The sequence below is a fragment of the Alligator mississippiensis genome, chromosome 4 (genome assembly GCF_030867095.1).
Source record: "Alligator mississippiensis isolate rAllMis1 chromosome 4, rAllMis1, whole genome shotgun sequence".
Lineage (NCBI taxonomy): Eukaryota > Metazoa > Chordata > Crocodylia > Alligatoridae > Alligator > Alligator mississippiensis.
Window position 1 is genome coordinate 159,696,373 of NC_081827.1, and position 16,179 is coordinate 159,712,551.

At 52.7% G+C, this 16,179-nt stretch overlaps 1 protein-coding gene across 1 annotated transcript in view; it reads left to right on the forward strand.

Moving 5' to 3' along the window:
• Nucleotides 1-15,586, forward strand: part of LOC102567161 (peptide YY) — a 31,273-nt gene extending 15,687 nt beyond the window's left edge. Inside the window, exons 2-5 of the mRNA XM_019475743.2 lie at nucleotides 10,107-10,241; nucleotides 12,876-13,063; nucleotides 14,425-14,505; nucleotides 15,081-15,586. Of these exons, the coding sequence (XP_019331288.1) occupies nucleotides 12,876-13,063; nucleotides 14,425-14,505; nucleotides 15,081-15,105 (294 nt within the window). The 5' untranslated portion in view covers nucleotides 10,107-10,241 and the 3' untranslated portion in view covers nucleotides 15,106-15,586. The remainder of the gene's footprint in view (nucleotides 1-10,106; nucleotides 10,242-12,875; nucleotides 13,064-14,424; nucleotides 14,506-15,080) is intronic.
• Nucleotides 15,587-16,179: the final 593 nt, after the last annotated feature.

Sequence of the window (16,179 nt, forward strand, 5' to 3'; positions counted from 1 at the left end):
TCCCTTCCAGCCCTACTTTTGTATGATTGGCCTTGATGTGCTGCCCTCTGAGGTGACAGGCTGCTGGCAAGTTGCTGGGTGGCACTTTACTCAGAGGTATAGTGACCTGAGCATGAGGGGCAGGGCTGTAGAGACACACCGTGTCTCTGATGGCTGAGGCATGAAAGGAAGTGAGGGGTTGGGGGCCACCTGGGTCACTAACTAGGGCAGAGTTGGAGCTGTGCAGGGGGAGTGTGGCCTGCTCAGCTCACAAACAGGGCATCTGAGCTGGAAGCCTGGTTGGGAGCTAGATGGGCCCTGAACTCATTGTACAACCCACTCCTAGGGGTTGGTGCAGTGCCTTTGGGTCTTTCTTGCTGAGTCTATCAGGTCTCATCCACCTTCCAAGAGAAATCCCTAGGCAGCTCCAGGAGCTCCATTCAGCCGATCTCTGTGGGCAGTGCCAGGTGCTGTAGGGGAAGGGACTTTGCAGGAGGTCATGATGAGATAAGCTGCCCTTGAGTTACCTTTCTGAGTGCATGTGTATGTGTAAAAGTGTGAGTGTGAGAATGTGTGTGAGGCCAAGTGTGAGAAACTACCTCAGTGTGAGTGACTGTATGTGTGAGAGTAAGTGCAAGGTCAAATGTGAAACAGTAGCTATGTGGGTAAGAGTGCATATATGAGGGTGTGAGTGTGAGCTAGTACCTGTGTGTGCAGTTGGGAGTGTGAGATTGTGTGATTGCAGTAGTGAGTGCCTGAGTATGTGTGTATGTATGCATGTACCTGAAAGCTTGCCTATCTATCCCAATCATGCAGTAGTCCAATGAAAGATATGACCCACAAGAATTCTTGGCTCTGTGTATGTCTATGCATTTATTTATCTATGGCTGAGTGGCAGTGAGAGTGTGCGTGTGTGTATGTTTGTGCCTGTGTGTGTAAGCATGAAGTGTGTGAATGTGTAGATCTAAGTTTGTGCAAATGGTGATGCTGACGCTGCTGTCCAAGGTGAGAAGGCAGCCCATGTTGCCATACTCAGTCTGGCTTTAATTCTGCTGGCTTTGGTATGGCTAGCATTAGCAACCTAAGATGCCTGGCATCTGATAGCCTCTCTGGCTTCTCTGTGGTTGGCACCAGACGGGCCAGATGAAAACCAGCCCAAGTACATACACCTTGACGGCATCTTAGTTCCTACATGGCCTGCGTGTATGAACAGTAGGTGGGCATGTGTAGGTGAGCATGTACACTTATGTCTGAGTCTGTGAGATGGGGAGTAGGTTAGTGTGTGTATGTGAGACTGGGTAATAGAGAATGTGAATGTGTGTGTGGGTGGGAGTGGAGAAGGGTGAAAAGGGGTGTGAATGCGTGTGTGTGCACAGTGGCAAAAGCTATCGGTGGGGGTATGACTGAACACACCATTCTGGGGTCTCTGCCCCTCTCCGTGTATTTCTAGGTTGTGTGTGGTGGAGAAACGGACTCCACATGGCTCTGTCTCCAGGAGCTGCCCCAACTCCCTTCTTTCTGTTAGCCTGACTCCAGCTGTCAGTGGGAGGGATGTAGAAGTGTCTGAGGTTCTGTTCCCTGCTGAAGCCATCTGCATGCAGGGTGAGGTCAGTTCCAGGTTATCCTCATGGCAAAGCACCTGCTTCATTTATTGTGGTGGGGCATTAGTGCCTCCGTGTCAGGGCTTCTTCCCTGTAATTGATATCTATGAGGCCATTTGTCAGGCACGCACATTGGCTCTTGACACTGTGCGTCTTTGAGGATGGAGCAAAGCCTTGACAGATCAGCATGGCTCATGCCAGCCCAGCCCTGACAAACCCCCCCAGGGGCTGATAAGAGAGCAATGAGTATTTGCTTCTGTCTACTTAAAATGATGAGAGAGGAGATAAAGGGATAACTCGGGTTGGAGAGGGCAATAATTCTCCTCCCCTCCTGTCCAGGAATCTCAAAGCACAGTGATGATAATTAATGATGCCTCACAGCCTCACCTGGAGCATCAGGGGCAGCCGAGTGTCATTATACTCAATGGATGGAAATTGAGAAACTGAGGCAGAGGAAGGGAGGAAATGGCCAGGGTGATGTAGCTGGTGACATCTCTGACGGCCAAGAGCTCCCGAATTGACAAAAATGGCAAAGTGCGCAAAGCAGACACCGTTTTTGTCATATGAAAGAGGAGGGCTAAATGGCAGGGTGGGAGGGTTCCTAGGCTGCTGCTTCTACTGTGTCTGCATTAAGGGTGTGTCACTATTGCTGATTTAGCCAGCTAATTGGCATCCAGGTCTGAACTTCCCCATTAGTCTGCCCTGGCAGCTCCCACCAATGTTACTGTCCCTGATGGCATCTTCCAGCATTCCCTTTGCTGCAGTAAGCTGAGTCACTCTACTTCTTTCCCAGTGAACTGTGGGAGAACTAATCTGTCCTTCTGGCAGCACACAGGGGAATGGCAGGAAGGCCTTGGAGGACTGTGAGCCCTCAAGGGACTTTGCCCATGTCCTCACTGCAAGGAGGGAGTTACCAGCCAGTACATTGAAGTTCCACTTTTCCCCACGCCATGCCCAGTACCACCAAAGTCAGGTGAGAAGTGTGTGGGTAGGAGTGGGGGACACTGCTGGGGGGGATGAACCCTGGTGGAACAGCACTGGTGACTGCAGAGACTGGAGAGATTTCCCAGAAGAGCCTGGTGTCGGTCCTGCAGTGCCCCTGGCTGAATTATCCACGGGGAAGGAACCCAGCTCCTCTGTATCCAGAAAAGAGGCCACAGGTGCAGACACAGCTAGGAGGAGGGTGACAGCAGGGGATGAGAGCTTGCTTCCCAATTTCCACATCTCCCAAGAGTCCCCTTGCTTTCAGTGCCCCTAATTTTTTCAGTGCAGGCCTGTTTTCATACAGACTGAACATGTGCAGCTACTACTGGCTTCAGATAGGCTGTGGGTGCTCAGCGTGCTCATGGAATCAGGCCCCAACCCTCTCACCCCAAACCAGAGGCTTCCCCAAGCAGAGACCCCTTCTGAAAAAATCTGCTTTAAGATGCTCTGTGCCTCAGTCTACCCATCTGCAGCAATGGGAAGGGGAGGAAATGCTACTTATTTTTATGATGTAAGGAGTATCATGCAGTGGGAGCTTCATTTATTCTGCCTGGTTATGGGGGCATGATTCCTGATTTGAGGCCATTGGGTTTCAAAATCCAGGATCTATTCTGAGCTGGGGTGGCCTACTGTGCTGGTGTAGCAGAGGCATACTAGCATCTGTAGTCAAAGGCATGTGAGGGAGAGGTGTGGCTAGTGTCACACCTGGCCGTACGGGCTCTCCAGCCTAATGACCCAGTACCCACCCACAGCAGTCCTCATCAGGAGTCCAGAGCAAGACTTGAACTACCACCTGTGCTGCCATAACAAAACTTATTCCCTCCACCTCATTGCCTGTAACAGTGAGTGACCCTACAAAGCCTTTGGAGATCTCCTTCTCAGAGGTGCTTTGACCATGCAGAATGAAATAGCAGCGAGCTATGCCAAAGCTTGGGGTGCTTTGCTTGATCCTGGGGCAAAATCCCACTGACCTCAGCACCATGTTGCCTAGGCAGGGATTCAGCCAGGCTCCCAGGACCTGGCCAATGGCTGCTAATACCAAATCCATAAAGAATGAGTTCCCCGGCATTGAGATTTAATCAGAGCAACATCCAAAGGGCAAGTCATCAGTCTATGAAGGAGCTTTGATGACTATCGATCCGGCCAGGGCACTTTCTTTGGAGTAATCAGCATGTTAATAAGTGATTGAGTAGAGAAACAGTGATTAATTAACTAATCACCTGCCCTTCTAACCATGGGAGGAAGGGGTCTGGTTGCCTGTGTGTGATTGCATATGTGGCTGCGTGTATGAGTGAGTTGTGGTTTGCTGTGCAGATTCTTTTTAATCCACCTGCAGTGGTTGGGAGGCATGGGTGGGAGAGTGGCAGTGCCAGCCCTGAGGTGGGCTGCCAGCAAAGGCAGTATTAGGGCTAGATCCAGCTCCCAACACTCTGCCCTGTCAAGGCTGTCTCCGAGGGACCTTCCTGCAGGCCACAGGGAGAATTTGGTCTTCAAGGCCCACTTGGTCCTCAGCCTCTTGGCTAGGTCTGGTGCTGTGTTGCGGCAGGGGCATCCTTGCTGAGGTTTCCAAAAGGGTTCAGGAGAATGTGGCCCCTGATTCCCGCTGGTCATCAAAGGAAGCTGGGGAATGTAATTCCCGTAGGCTCTTCTAAGCACATTGGTAACTAGCTGATTTCCTGCACTCATCCCTCTGCCCAGGTGACAGGGCCAGCCCATGAGCAGGTGGCTGGTATCAATACCTAACTTGCACTGGTGTGAGTTAACTCTAGCCACCAAGGCCCATTTATGATGTCTCTTTCCCCTCACTGCACCCTGGAGCAGGAGAGAAATGTGAAAATGCTGAATGAGGAAGGGACATCACGTTCTCTCCCTTCTCTCCCCCTTTTGGTTTGCGCTGCTGGCTGCTCAGGGACATTTCTACAGAGCCTTGTACCAGGGGGCCCAATCGTGGTTGGTCCCTTGGCATGACTGTCATGAACAGGAGTTGGAGTGGAACTAGGGTGTGCCTGGTTCTCAGCTGGCACCCAGGGGTGGGTTGGAGGCTCAGCTATTTCCCTAGGAAGACAAGCATCAATACATTTGTAGGGAGAGATGACAGTGTTCAAGATACCTGGGGACTGCTCCTCACCTCCAGTGCTGTGAACATGGAGTGCTTATGTAGCACTTTCCACTGATGGATCCCAAAACAGGCCGGTATCCTTATCCCCATTTGACAGATGGGGAAACTGAGGCAGAGAGAGGCACAGTGACCACCCACGCTCACTCAGAAGTAGAGCCAGGGATAGTACTTGGGTGTCCGAAATTCCAGTCTGGTGCTGTACCCACTGGATCACCCAGGGTTAAAGTGCTAGACACTCTGGTGTGTGAGAAGGCAGAGGGACTATGGCAAACAAGATGGTCCTGTGGGGGAAATACAGATTGGTAGATTAGAGCATCCCTAAGCCTGCTCTAACTGGTGCCAGGGACCCAACCAGTTCTGAAGCCAGGGAGCACCCCTGCCTTCCCCTCAGGGTGGCTTAGCTGAGTCCTTTCCCCACAGAGGGCACATGCTAGGGCTGGGGGCATGGTTTATGCTGGTGTGTCTGGGGAGGGTGGCAGGTTGCCTCTTTGGTTTCCTGTTCTAAGTGAGCCATGACAGGGCAGAGAGGACAGAGGCCATCAGAGGGATTTATTTGCCACGCCACAGGATCGGAAGTGGAGCTGGCTGGGAGATAACACTTTGTACCGAGCCAAAGCAGGGGACTCATTGTGCGAATCCATCACTGGACGTGACTAATGCCTGTGGAGTGTCACAGCCCACAACAGCTCTGATGAGCTGGCTCAGGCTTTGCCTTGGCTCTCAGAGTATGGTGTGGATGGAGCAGCCAGGGGCTGAGTTGCCCAAGGCTCCTGAGCTAGGACTGATGATTAATCCACCCCCAGAGTCTTAATCCCAGGCCCAGATTCCCTGGGACTAGCAGAATCATCCTCTCCCCCGATGTAGGGTGAACCCCCTCAGCCCTATGCCCAGCGTAGTCAGGGCTCACTGTTGTGATTCACTGCTGAGTGGACTGAGGCGTGAAGTCCTCTCCAGCAGCAAGAGCTACACCAGGCCCCGCAACCTCCACCTTCTGTGCCAGGCAGGTGCTTTGATGTTCTTTAAATCCAGAGCAAGTGCTTCATAAGGAACCAAACACCTCATCCACCTGGGTACAAACTCCTCCTCAATTTATGGATTAAACTAAACAGGATTTGCTCTGGAGCTGGATGCTTTAATGTCACGCTCTACAAGATTGGCTTAAAGGACAGTCCAATATGTGAATGTGATGATGTACCATGGACTACTGAGCACTTTCTCATGTGTGCAGCACACCCACGCACCCAGGATGAGAACCTGGCAAGTGTCAATGATAAAGCAGTTGTGTGGCTCCACCATTATTAATGATATGTAGAGGGGGAAATGAAGCATACGAGAGAAGAAGAGAAGAATCCAGAGCAAGTTGTTAACAGTCCCCACAAACACCAAAGACCCTACCAACACAAGGCCCTCCCTGCCCATTCCTCTGCCTTGGGGAGACGGTTAGTGGGCAAACAACAGGTGACCCACATGATGCCATACCATGTCATACCCTGCTGGGAAGCCTGCTGCGTCCTCTGGGGATGGACTTGGTATATGACTCTGCAAGAAGGGAATAGCCAGCCCTGCTGGGCTCCATCTCCATTCAGCACACTGGCCCCTGGTGCTGAGCTGGAGTGGACAGTGGGAGCTGTTCACATGGAGTGGACAAGTCCCTCAGAGACGGTGAAGTGGTTTGTGTCTGCCCAGAGCATGGCCTGCACTGCAGGGCCTTTGTAGCTGTCCCAGAGAGGAGGCATGGGGGAACATTGCTGAGGCTTCTGGATTAGTGCAGAGGGGCACAGAGTTCCTACTGTGTAACTGTGCCCCTCAGCCTCCCTGCATCTGGCCATGGCCATCACCCCCCTGTGCTGTGGGCTTTCGAGTCCCTTCTCTGCACTCCCTGGGGCTGGCTCCAGATCTGCTCCTTGTGCAGTGGCATGCATGTGGCCCCCAGGGTGGATTATACAGAGGGTCTTCTAGTGGCAGTGCGGCTTAGTGGCTGGATCCTAGCTGTGATCCAGGAGCCCCAGGCTCCGGTCCCCACTCTGCCTCTGTTTGGCATGTCACTTTGAGTGAGTTGTTTCTCTTGGACTGGTTCCCCCTTCTGAGGATCTGCCACATATGTTCTGGCTGGCAGCTCTGTGGGGCTGGGCTGCCACTTAGCAGGTGTTTGAACAGTGCCCAGCATGGACAGGACCCAGCTGCTGCACTGTCGTCTCCAGCCCTGGAGCCTGTCTACCAGGCTCCATGCTCCTCCTAACCTCTTGCAAGGGCAGGAAACAGCCTCACTCCCACTTTCCACTGTGCTTTACTGAGGCACAGGAAGCTAGAGTGACTTGCCCAAAGTCACCCAGAGAGTTAGTGGCAGAGCCCAGAACTGTAACCATTGCCAGTGCATAACAGGTTAGGAAAGTTTGCCGTTTATTCTCGTGTCCTTTCTCCTTCGCTGCTGAGTCACTACATGTGCACATCCTTTTATTTAGAGCTGTTCATGCATCCACCCCTCATTTCTGCTCACCCAGGCCCCCACCTGCTTTGTTCAGCAATAAACTCCCTCCTTTCCCCTCAAGGTGACCTGTAGTGGCCCAGCTGCAGAGAGAATAGGGCCAAACTGCAGAACCCTTGGATCAGCCATGGATTTGCACAATGCAGTATAGTCGTCATTCACTTCTGTGGCTTTCTACCTGGGGCTGATAGCTTGTGGACATGGGGGCTAGAGAGCATTGCTTCGTGGGTTGGGAGCTGTCCTTCCCCTTTGCAATGGAGCTAGGGGCCAGGACATCAGGCTAACTTATATGCTACCAGCTGGCTCTAGTTACCTGAGTTGGCTTGGTTGCCAGTGGCCTGACTACCCCCACCTGTCCCCACTGTGTGTCTGCCTGCTTTTAAGCAGTGTCCTGTTAGTGCCTACCCACCAGAACAGACACTTCCTACTTAGTCTTGGGCTTCTGACACCCTGGTTTGGGTTTCCTTGATCATGCTTGTTTGTTCCTGGTTTCCTGTGCCCTGGGTCCTGGGTTCTGGTTTCAGGCTCTGAACTGCTTTGCTAGCTCCTCAGACTCTTGTGCTTCCAGGCCCCTGTGCTCTGACAGCCAGCTCGTGGCTTAGCTTAGCTATTGTCCATGTCCTAGTCCTGTACAACTGTAGATTCCTGCTTCAGACACCCTGGCTAGTGATGCTGGTGTGGGTCCCTGCCCCCTGTTCCTGACATGCCCTTGCCTGTGTGATGCTACCAAGGGGGACTGCCAACATCCTGGTCCCTTATAGATCTTGGTCTCCTGGTCTGCTTGCTTCTGATCCCCTGATTCCCAGCTCTAATCTGGATGCATCAGCTACCCACTTTCTGATGCCCTGAGACTTCCTGGGACAGGGGAAGAAATCAGCCTGGTCCTAGATAGGGTCAAACCCTGAGCACCTGTGTCCCAGATGTGCCCCTGCCTAGGACTCAGCAGTTGTTCCCAGCCCCATCAAGCCATAAAAGACACCAGGAGAGGGCTTTAATCTGGAAAAGAGGTTTGCCTATACAGTGAATTACAGTATTTCCCTCCCTCTGGACCAGTGCAGGGGGGTCAGGTGACTGGTAGTAACCATTTGCCTTTGATTGGCACAGGCAGGGCACATGCCCAGGTGTGCAGGCCAGGGGCTAGGTAGACATTTGTCTGAGATCCCCACTTAAGTCCCTGGAGGCTTCATAGCCTGGAGTAAAGTCCCTACCTCCTAGCAATAATTTTAACAATTAGGTGGTAGCACAAAGAGAGGCAGTGGCACAGTGGGTGCAGTGACTACAGATGTGTCCATCTAAGCCTGGTTCTGGACTTGTTGTAAGCAAGGGCACCTGGTTATTCAGGCTGGGATGGCAGAAGCAGCTGAGATGGTGCTGGCTGCACTGCTCCTTTGTGTGATGTGTTCTGTAGAGTCTGATGTGCCTGGACCCTGCTGGATTTGCTGCTAAGCTTTTGACCTACAGGTCCCAATAAGGGACTGGGGCCTTAGTGCTAGGTGCTGTTCAGACACGTAACACAAAGGTGATCCCTGCTCCAAGAAGGTTGCAGTATGAATATTTAGTGATCACCCCTCACACTGCAGCGTGACTGAAGGGGGTGTGGGGGCAGGTGTGGAGACAGTCATCAGCAGTCCATTCCAGGAGCATTTCTTTCAGGGACCATTTGGAGAACTTCCTGCAGCTTGGGCTGGACTTTCTTTATCTTGAGCTCCCAGGCTCTAGTGCCAGTTGTCTCCCTGCCAGTGTCTCCACACTCCTTCCCTTCCCTGTGCCCCTGACTGCCTTTCCATGGAGCTGGCCCCTTTTCCTTCCCAGAGCATCATCCTGAGCCTAATGTGTCACTAGCCGCCATTGCCCTGCTTGCTCTTGAGGTGGCTTGGTCCTCTGCACCCAGCCAGGGGCAGTCGGCCGTGCTTCAGCTGAAAGTTCTGTGTGTGTACCACACCCGGTGCAATGGGGTTTCATTCGGGCTGCTCTGTAGGCATCGGCAGAATGAGTGGTAGTGTCACCCCCCTCCCCGGCTCATCTACTGCATCACTCCATGCCTGCCTGGGCATTTTAGGCCATACAGACACATTGCCCCAGCCCTCAGGTTTGGGCATCACAAGGACTGAGCTTATGGCTGGTTCTTATGCAGGGATCAAAGAGAGATGGCAGGAGGAGTACAATGTGTGTGTCTGTCTCTGCCTGTCTATGAAAGCATTGGCATCCTATATATCCTAGTATCTACCTGGAAGGTAGAGATGAACAGAGGAAGCAGATAGATGTTATTATAGGTCTTCTATGCTGATTGTTACCTGTCCACCCATTGTGGCCTTTATTTCTGTCTGGAATTCCAGCAGCCCATCTGTTTGTCTGTTCTTTCTTCTGTCTCCTCCTTTCTATTAGTCCAGGTGCCCCTGGTGCAGGCAAATCTACCCAAGTGATGCTCCAGCATATGCAGCCTGTTGTACCTCCTGGGCACTTCCACCTCTGGGCTGGCACATGGCAACTTTTCACTGTGCACAGTGATGCTATGGAACAGCTGAGGGCAAGGTTTGAGGCTTTAGCTCTGGGGCTAGAGAGGGAATTGAGGGTCTATTCCTTGTGTTGGGAATTGGCTTGGGCTTCAGGGCTGGCACCGTGACTCTGCCAGGGGTCTCCGGTGAGCACCAGGTCGTCTGTGCTACCTACTCCCTGCCTTGAGTCCTGAGTCCCCTGTTCTGGGTCCCGTCACCCACCTGCTGGTCTAAACTTCCCATTGCTCCAGGAGGGTCTGGGCTGGAGTGATGCCCATACGCTGCTCCATTCTGCCCCACCTGCTCTGGCATGCACTAGGGAGGGGATATGCATGGCTGCTGGGAGCATATTGATCAACAAGTGTGTGTGTGTGGGGGGGCTGGGGAGAGGGGAGGAGTCTCTGCTCCTCCCTCAGTCTTTTAGAGCCAGCTGGAATATAAAGCCCCCAGGTGCTGAGCAGACAGCAGAGGAACATTTGCACGAGGAACAAGAGGCATCCGAGACTCCAGGTTCTGCCCTCTGAATCCAGCCTCCACCTGATCTTCCTTCCACCTCCTGCCCCGGACGCCTCCCCACAGTGAGTAGCTTCGTTGGGGTTAGCCAGGGCTCTCTGCTACCCTCTGCCACTACAAAGGTCCATTGGGCAGCAAGGGGGTGGGACCAAGCAGGGGCAAAGGGACAGGTACTGTCAGGGGACACACTGAGCAAACAGAGCTGCTTGGGGTTGCAAGGCAGGGGGTAAGGTCCTGGTGGACAGGTCAATGGCAGTGTGCCCAATGGGAGTGTGGTTTGGGTCACTTGTGATGGGGCTGGGCATGCATGGGTGGGGAGAGGTGACCCCCCCATGTCTCTTGTTCCCATCAGTATCCACCAGTGCAGCCATGGGGGGAGCTAGTGGCTAAGGAAAGCTGTGAGAGGGGGCAGGAGCAGTGAGACCCTACCAACCTCAAGATCTCTCTTGCTCAGTGAGAGAGTAAGCTCTAGTGAGGCTGGGTATGTGCAGAGGAGTCTGCACACTTGCAGCATGGGGCAAGACAGAACTTATGTGTGTGTGATGAGTAGGTGCTATATCACACTTTCAAGAAAGTGGGGGTTGAGGGGGTCCTTGCACAAGGGAAACAAGTGTCAGGTTGATCACAGCCCTGGTGTCACCTCAGAGCTGCATAAGGGTGAACCCCCCCCCCCCCTCCCTCCAGCTGAGTGGCTTTCAGCTGCTCAGTTTTGGCAGCATCCTTTTGAGCCCCTGGGACAGCTTAGAAATGGGACCCACAGCTGAAAACACTCCCTGTGTAACACGATGGGCCACTGGGTATCTGGAGCACCTGCATGGCAGGTGAATCCAGCAGTGTCTGGCAAGGCACTGCTCTGGCCAAGCACGGAACAGGCAATGCACGTGCACCTTTCCCTTCCCCTCCCACCTCCTCCCTCAGCACCGTATTGACAATATGGGTGTAGCAAAGACAACACAGGAACCACCCTCCTATATGTTCACTGGCTCTCTCTCTCTCTCTTATACACACACACACACACACACACACACACACACACACACACACACAAGCAATGCATACATAAAGAAGTACATATAGACCGCTCTCTCTCTCTCTTACACACACACACACACACACACACAAGCAATGCATACATACATACATACATAAAGAAAAGAAGTACATATAGACCGTACATATGGCATCTGCTGAAAAGCAAGAGGGGTCCTTCACTTGTTATCTGAACAGTGTAGGCATGAATACAGTGCAATAGGAATAATAGTAACACAGACACGTGATATCATGCATAAGCAGACGAGGCTGCACAAATGGATACCAGCATAATTCCATTGTCTCCTGTAGTTTACACTGATTTACACTAGAGTGTCAGAGAACAGACTCTGATCCTCAATGCCTATTTCATATATAGGAGAACAAATGATGATTGAACTGATACTTGCTATAGTTTTTTGCAGGCAAGTTTTCAAGAGCTACCTGAATATAACAGCATATTAGATAACATATTTCAGATACTATCATAATGTATTTAATGCATTGTTGCTGTTAGATCTATTATTCACGTAGTATTTGGGATATTATATATGAAACAGGCAGTTAGGACTTGATTCTGATCTTAGCATTGGTATAAACCAGGAATTACTGTTACAGTGCTGTAGGTAATAATGGATTTGGACTCCAGTTGTTGAACACCTGCTGCATTCCAACCCAGGGCTGGCTGCATGAAAGAGGTTGGAAAAGTGATTCCTGTTCATGGGTAGGATTTTTCACAGGGAGCCTGGAGGGCATAGAGGACCTATTCCTGTTGGGCATCATTGGGAGTGGGGCACTGATTCGGGCTCCATTGAAAACCCCAGTTTCTGTGTGTCTATAGGGAGGGCCAAATTTACCCTTTGGTTAGAATCATGCAGCCCTATTGTCTTCTGTGGTGCTGCACCTATATGAAGGCATGAAGTTGCCTGCCTGCAAGACTTTGAGGGCCCTGGGGATGAGCCTCTTACTAGATGGAACTGCAGGGACCCAGAGTAATGAGAGGGGGCAAGAGGACCAGAGGTGCCACTTTGTTTTCTAAAGGCACCTTGACTTCATGGCCCAGCAGGCAGGAGAGCAGCTGAGGACTTGGCAAACGGGGCTGCAGGTCCCTGCTCTGCCACTGACTTTGTGACCTTGGGCAAGTCACTTAAAAAAATCTGTGCCTCGGTTTACCCTTTGGCAAATGGGGCTAATGGGGCATAAGGATAACTGCATTAAAGGATCAGAGATGCAGAGACAGTGCAGTGATGGAAACTGTAGAGGTAAGGGATGAGAGTTTCAGATAGCTGGGAGCAGTGGGTTCTTGGTCCATGAAAGATTAGAGCAGCCTCCTGAGTGCCTGTCCTTAGAGGGGGCAAAGCAGCCCCTGGATGTTGGGGCTACAGGGAAAGTGGGGAGCTGGAGAGGATCCTTGTCCCTACTGGGGATGGGGCAGGAGTGCAGCTGGCAGCTGAGTGTGTGGCAGCCCCTAGGGAACTGCAGCACAGAGAGTAGGCAGGGCTTTCCGGGGCAGGTCAGGGGCTAAGCAGGATTGGAACCCAGTTGTTCTGATTCCCACTCATGTGACCTAACCATGCAGCCAGGCCAGGGCCTCAAACCTGACCACAGGCTAGGAAGAGGGGAGGTACCTTGCATGGATGCTGCACCCATGGCACTCTGCCTCTCTGCAGATGGTCGCCTCTCTGAAGCTCTGGCCCCTGTTGGTTGCTGTGACGCTCTGTGTGCTGTTCTGCCTGGGCACCTTGGTAGACGCCTACCCTCCAAAACCAGAGAATCCTGGAGATGACGCGTCCCCTGAAGAGATGGCCAAATACTTCTCTGCTCTTCGACATTACATCAACCTGGTGACAAGGCAGAGGTGCGCTGGGCACATGCAAGCTTGCATGTGCATGCATGTGAATGTGTGTGGGGTGCCCATGTTTGGGCACAGGTGTGGGGGTTGATGCTGTGGGGGTAGCTTCAGGTGCTTAGGATCATGGGGGTTTCTGCTGTGCCTTTAGGCTTGTGCACAGATAGCTGTGGTTTTTGCACACGCATGCAGGAGTGCTCATGTGTGCATGGACACGTGCAACCCTGTTTGAGCATTGGTGCATCTGGGCACTTGTGGGTAGGTATGTGTGCACAAGTGTTTGCCCGTGTGTATGGTTGTGAATATGTGTGCCTTCTTTGGTGTATGCATTGGTACACAAATCTGAGCACTTGCCTGTTTTCCTAAGTGGGTGTGCATGCTTGTTTTTGGGAGGGGATTGGCATTGTGTGCATGTGGGAAGGGGTGGGCTTTTACTGCCCTTGTGCCCAGTCCTGGCAAGATCCATCCCCTGCGTCATTCTCAGGTCTGTGCTCTAGCTCCTGTGAGAGAATCCCGTGTTTTATTCCCCCTCTGACCTGGATAATTTCCCAGTGGAGCTCCTGGAAGAGGCAGGCTTTTGCATTGTGCTGGCTCTGGGGGTCTATCTGGGGAGCACAGTGGAGATGTGTGCTATAAACTGGCACATTAAACACCAGCTCCATCCTACATACATGCACTCAAACACTCATACAGCTCTGTCCCACCTACTCGCCCCCACCCACTGCTTCATGCCACTTCACCCTTCATGTGCACACATGCAGACTCAAACACCTCTGCCTACCTACCTATGGGGATGTGGATGCGCATGCACACACACACACACACACACACACACACACACCTCTGCCTACCTTCCCCCCCCACGTACACATAGTCAAACAACTCTGGTTGCCTTCCCACACACGCTAACACATGCACACTCAAACACCTCTGCCTACTTGCACACACACACATGCACATACACACACAAACACCTCTTTCCATTTACACACATACCCACATGCAAATACCTCTGCCTAACTTCCTACACACACATGCACATATGCATCCACATGCACACAAATACCTCTGCCTACCTTCACCCACACACATGCATTCAGGCATTTCTGCCCTGCCTGCCTCTCCATATGCACACTGGTTCATGCCCCATTCTCCCTCCATGCACATACATGCACACATGCTGCCTCTCATCCCTGCCCCTCTTTGATGGCCTGGCCGAGCCCTGCTCATGCTGGCACCTGCCTTTCCCTTCCTACCTACCCTCTCCAGTGCAGTGGTTATGCCAGAGGGTGAGGGTGGTTCTGGGCTGTGCTACCAGCTGGGGGTGGCAGCCTTTTAGGAGGCACCTTCAGTACTCTGTTTGCCCACAGGTATGGGAAGCGATCCAGCCCTGAGGCCTTGGTGTCTGAGCTGCTCTTTGGGGACAGCAGTGATCACACTGGGAGATCACGGTAAGCATGAGCCCACCCCTGCAGCCCCCTTCACCTTAAGGTGGCTGCCCCCTCACCTGCTTGTCTGCTGGGTCCTCACCTGCAGGAGGGTCTGCAATGCAGGCTTTTTCCAAGCTGGGAGCTGGCTGTCAGAGAACTCAGACCCCAGGACTGTGGCTTGGAGTTGAAGTCTAGAGCACAGCCCTATGAGCCAAACTTACCCTGGGCACTTCTCAGATCTGCTGCCATGGGATGTCCTGGCTCAGCCTTCCTCAAGATGGGGAGAGCTGGTCTACCAGCCTCCGGCTGACCCTAATATATGGCCATAATTTCATCTCCATGCCCCAGCATCCCAGTAGGGTTGAGGGGATGAGAAAGCAGCCGCCCTGTGATGGAGAGGGGCTGAGGTGCTGGTGATGGGACAGTGCCCCCTGTCAGCTCCTCACAGTAGCTGGCTGTGGGGTCAGGGGCAAGGCCAAAGGGAGATGGAGATGGGGCTCCTGGTGAAGAAGATGTGTGGTGTTTTTGGTGGGCGGGCAGGAGGGAAGAGAGGTATTCAGGGCTCTGTGTTTAACCCCCCTCCTGTTCTCCCACAGGTATGAGGACTCCTCCATGTGGTGATCAGCCTCCTGCCCTTCCCCATGGCCTCTTTTCAAATGTTTCGGTGTTATTTGCATTTTAATTGAGCCCCCCCTCCCAGGACCTGGAAATCTTTTTGTGAAGATCTCCTTGCTTCCTGCCCTTCCCATCCAAGCCCCCCACTCCCCTGGCCCCTCCCCAGGCACCGTGAGTCCCTTCTCTCCCCACTTCCAGCTCTGGGAGGGGATCCTTTCCAGCTCTCAAAGCCCATGTGGTGCTGAGGAACCCCCATGCCCCACAAGGGGGGGGAGGCACTGAGATGGGGCTGTGCTCCGGGGTGGGGTCAGGGTTGGCGGGGGCAGGTGGTTTGTCTGTGTACCCATGTCAATGTGCTGCAGCCAGTTGTGAAGGCTGAGAGCCCCCCCCCCCCCGGTTGATTTTTATTTTATACGTCATTTATAGACACATTTGCAATGAATTCTCTGGTCTCTGCCTACACAATAAAGAGCAAATTTCATGGAAACCAGTGGCCTCTGGAGCCTTTCTGTTCTTGGTGGGCAGCAGCTGCAGCATCAGGGGCCTGGGCAAGGGTGGCTGGGGCAATGAGGAAGGTGCACTCAGGTCCTACAGCACCCACATGACAAGCAGGGGCATGTAGGGCAGACCAAAGGATAGGAGGGTGTGTATGGGGAGAGAGGGAAGGATAGAGAAAGTGTGATTTGGAGTTGGATAGATAAGAGCTGTATATGGAGATGGATGGATGAATACAGGAGTGTGTGTGGTGGGTGGGTGCATGTGGAGACAAAGGAGCATCGGGAGTGTATATGGGGAGGGATGGATGTATGGGAAGAGAGGGAGGGACAGTTACATAGATGGCTGGTGTCTATGAGAGTGGGTAACATCAGTGGCCAGGTGGGTGTTCAGGTAAGTGAGAATAGGTGTGGGTTGATGGATAGGGAAGTTAGTCACATTTTCACGTAAGACCTTTTTTGGCAATGTGTAAAGCTCTGCCAACAGCAGGATCTTTCACACACGCAGCAAAGGGGTCATGGGATTTAAGATTAGGCCTTTGGGACTTACAGGCCACAGCACCACCAGGTCAATCCCAGCTCCAGC